Source organism: Dufourea novaeangliae, unplaced genomic scaffold (genome assembly GCF_001272555.1).
Source record: "Dufourea novaeangliae isolate 0120121106 unplaced genomic scaffold, ASM127255v1 scaffold438, whole genome shotgun sequence".
Lineage (NCBI taxonomy): Eukaryota > Metazoa > Arthropoda > Insecta > Hymenoptera > Halictidae > Dufourea > Dufourea novaeangliae.
In genome coordinates this window covers 1063-4703 of record NW_015374305.1, presented here as the reverse complement: position 1 = coordinate 4703, position 3641 = coordinate 1063, and the positions used below count along the sequence as shown (strand labels likewise).

The window sequence follows — 3641 nt, the reverse complement described above, 5'->3', positions numbered from 1 at the left end:
TTATATGTATATGTGATTGCATTCAAGGAAAATTCTTATAAAAATGTCAGTTGCCTCTTGTTCAAAAAGTAGAAGAATGGATAATGTAAATAATAAAGAAGAGAGAATATATGAGAAATGGGAACGTTTACACAATTGGCTACATTGTATATGCATTGTTACATTTGATCTTGAATTGGGTCAAGCTATAGAGGTATATTATATTTGATGTTTTTTAATTCTTAGACTGCATATGTTTACACAGTTCTGCATTGTAGTAAATTAATTTTCAAAAACCAGAGAAGAACATAATCTGAATTTCTTCATTGATGATTTTAATAGGTTGAAAATAAAATAATAACTTGATTAAACATTATTCAAAGACCCTATTTATTTTGCATTCAAACATGCTATAAGTGCAAAAGTACACAGTTTAGTATTTATATTGTCTATGATACTACTTTTAAATAATATATCTTCTATTTCACAGGCTATATATCCTGGTCATATCACGTTATCTGAACAAGAGAAATCTAATGTCTGTTATCTGGCTTTTCCTGATTCTAACTCTGGCTGCATGGGAGATACTCAGTATCATGTCAGGATAAGACAGAATGGAGCTACAGTTCAAGAGACTAAAGCTTTAAAAGAGTACGACAGGAGGTCACCTCCATTTTTACAATGCGATAAAGACTATTACTGGGGATATGTGTACTTCCGTCAAGTAAAAGACAAGTCCCTTCCAAGAGGATATTTCCAAAAGGTTCACTTCATAGATCCTAGTAGCAACGATACCAGTAGGAATATTTGTAACTGTAATTTTATTCTTGTTCCAGAGCATTGTTATAATTACAAAACTGCCATTTGTGAATCTCTTTGGTGAATTATGTGCTTTAATTGCACCTGAATTTTTTGAAGTCGGTAGCCCTGTCATGGAAGTTATTGTAAAAGAAATTGACCAATGGCCATCTCCGGTACCTGGTCAAATAGTACATTTACCACTTATAGGAGTTTTATTTCAGGTAAATGTTAATATATTTTTAGAATTGTTAATTAATCAATTGTATCATACATTAATTTTGTTTCATTCTTTAGACATATATTCCGAATCAAAACTATAAATCAACTGCACCCACAATTGCTGCCATGGATCATGCGCCAAATTTTCATGCAACCCGAAGACTACTTCTAACATCTGCCTATGAGGGAGATATGTTTAGAAGTTTAGCAAGCGTCGTAAGTTATGTACACCTGCTATGGGAGTTAGTGTTACTTAGTGAACCAATTGTTGTTATGGCTGGTTCACCTACTGGTTGCTCTGATATGGTACAAGCACTGATTGCGTAAGTATTCTTATATAATTCACATGAACGGTTATCAAATAAGAAAAATTATCAGAATAAACTATCTTTAGGATGATAGCGCCACTAAAATATTGTGCCGATTATCGACCTTATTTTACGATTCATGATTCTGAGTTTAAAGAGTACACCACAGATGCTCCATCACCTCCGGCGGTCATATTAGGTGTAACCAATCCATTTTTCGCCAAGACGCTACAACATTGGCCTCACATTATTCGAATAAGTAACGGAACCAGTAATGGTAAGTTCTGTAAAACACTATAGAAGTATAATGTTTTTGTTTTCTATGTTTTTTTTTTTTAGAAAATCAAAAGTACAAAATAAAAAAGTCGGAGAATCTCAAAGTGTTGGACTCGAAGCCTGGAGTGTATACACAATATAAGCCATTCCTTCAAAAGGATAAAACTATATTAAAGAAGTTGTTCAGAGGTATCCAAACGAAGAGGCCGGGTGAAGTGCAAACGGCTCTTCTGAAGCGTCATTTGATAGAGTTAACAGAAAGCTTCATGATACCCCTTGAACGATACATTGCAAGTCTTATGCCACTGCAAAAGGACATATCACCTTTTAAAGTAACTGTCCTATTTATTATACAGTTTTCAGAGTGAAGGGATATGACATGAATCGTACTTGTTTTAGGCTACACCTATACCTGAATTGTTTAATCCAGACGACTTTTTGGCTACCTTAAGTAGTGCTGGACCCCAGTTGACTACAGGAATTAAAGGTGATTGGGTAGGATTGTACAGACGATTTTTTCGTTCGCCAAATTTTTCTGGCTGGTTTCATACCAGGTACACTGAGTTGTCACAAAAATTGCAAGTTATACAACTTGAGGCACTATCACAAGCGGTATGTTCTGGATTATTTAAAATTTTATTAAATTTCACACATTCTTGATTGTGACCTTATTTCTTATGTGAAATTATAATCGTCATAGGATTTAAAGACATGGGTGCAAGGAAAACAGGAGGTAGAACTAGTTGATATGATTCTCAGGATCCGACAAAAATTAGAAAAGACTTATATCGAGGAAGTACCTATAGGTAACTCGGTAAGAGAAAGGCTCCAAGAACGAATAAATGACATCACGCATACATTACCGGATGACCTGAAAGATATTTTGAATCATGAGTCCTGACATTACGATTATACCATAAATATTAAAACTCGCTAATGGTGGCCCCATTTAGAAATAAACAGCAATCGTAAGCATGTCAATGGCGAAACTATAGATTAAAAGTATGTTCAAGCATCGCTCTCTTTGTTGGTAAATATAAGTGAAATGGTACGAATGAAAAAAATAGCGAATGAAATATCTAAAATACGTAGAAATCATGAAAATGTAAGGATATAACTGCGTTGACGTATTTTTAAAGAAACTTGGCTTTCTTTGCAGATTCGTTCTTTTTAATTTTCTGCTTAAATACTCCAAAATGGATATTTCAGAACCACATGTCTTGTCCTGTATGTAACAGAAAAAAAGTGATACAGAAGTCAATACTGGTGCGCGAAATTATTCATAGGTGCAAAGATATAAAGACTTACGTACTCATATTAGTACTCTTAAAATAACAAAATGTTACATGTATTTGTCGCAATACCTTCTCTGATAGTGTATGTCGTTTTATAGTATTTTACAACTCGCATCTACGTTACGTAACAACGTTTCTTCCGAACATCATTAATCTACGTAATGTATTACTCATTTTGAATTATTTTTTTTTAACGTACTCTCATGGAAGAAATATTTTTTATTCCAAGAATAATTATAAATACTAGTCGTATGGGAATATAATGGTGGAAAAGAGAAGCATTAATTGCTGTATGTATGTATGTGGTTGATTGGAGAATTGTAAATATTGATACGAATGATGAATGTAATAAAGATTTATTTTACTAATATTATTGTAACATTTATTGAGACCTTTTATGTCTAATTGAGAGAAATTAATTATTTTTAATAAATGCAGCAAACCCTGCACAAACTAAATTAAACATTCTTTCTAGTATTATATTATTTTAAAATATGTATTTTAAATAATATTATGTAAAATCTGTATTTTTCACTTATCTATAAATCTACATGTATTGTTCCGGACATTTTAGTAATGTTAACAATTATACGTTCCCTTTTTATTCCTTTATATATCTTTTTGATTACATTTTGATCTCATAATGCATATTTCACGATATAAGAATTCGAATACGCATACCTATATGTATCATAATATGTACATATATATACTTATAATTTGCATTAAGTGTTGCAAACATAGTAGAGGGCGCTTCGCCGAA

General features: G+C 32.3%; 1 protein-coding gene across 1 annotated transcript; it reads left to right on the top strand.

Annotated features, from left to right (window-relative positions):
* Window positions 1–41: 41 nt before the first annotated feature.
* LOC107192793 (protein DENND6A) lies at window positions 42–2609 on the top strand. Its single transcript, XM_015582130.1, has 8 exons — window positions 42–193; window positions 470–742; window positions 816–1001; window positions 1075–1322; window positions 1394–1584; window positions 1647–1915; window positions 1983–2195; window positions 2284–2609. The coding sequence occupies exons 1-8, from the start codon at window positions 44–46 to the stop codon at window positions 2482–2484; spliced, it is 1731 nt and encodes a 576-aa protein (XP_015437616.1). The 5' UTR covers window positions 42–43; the 3' UTR covers window positions 2485–2609.
* Window positions 2610–3641: the final 1032 nt, after the last annotated feature.

Excerpts from the sequence above, each read along its gene's own strand:
- LOC107192793 (XM_015582130.1), top strand. The coding sequence starts at position 44 with ATGTCAGTTGCCTCTTGTTCAAAAAGTAGAAGAATGGATAATGTAAAT. Across the intron at positions 1,585-1,646 it reads AAGTAACGGAACCAGTAATG|AAAATCAAAAGTACAAAATA; the intron begins GTAAGTTCTGTA and ends TTTTTTTTTTAG. Across the intron at positions 1,916-1,982 it reads AGGACATATCACCTTTTAAA|GCTACACCTATACCTGAATT; the intron begins GTAACTGTCCTA and ends TACTTGTTTTAG.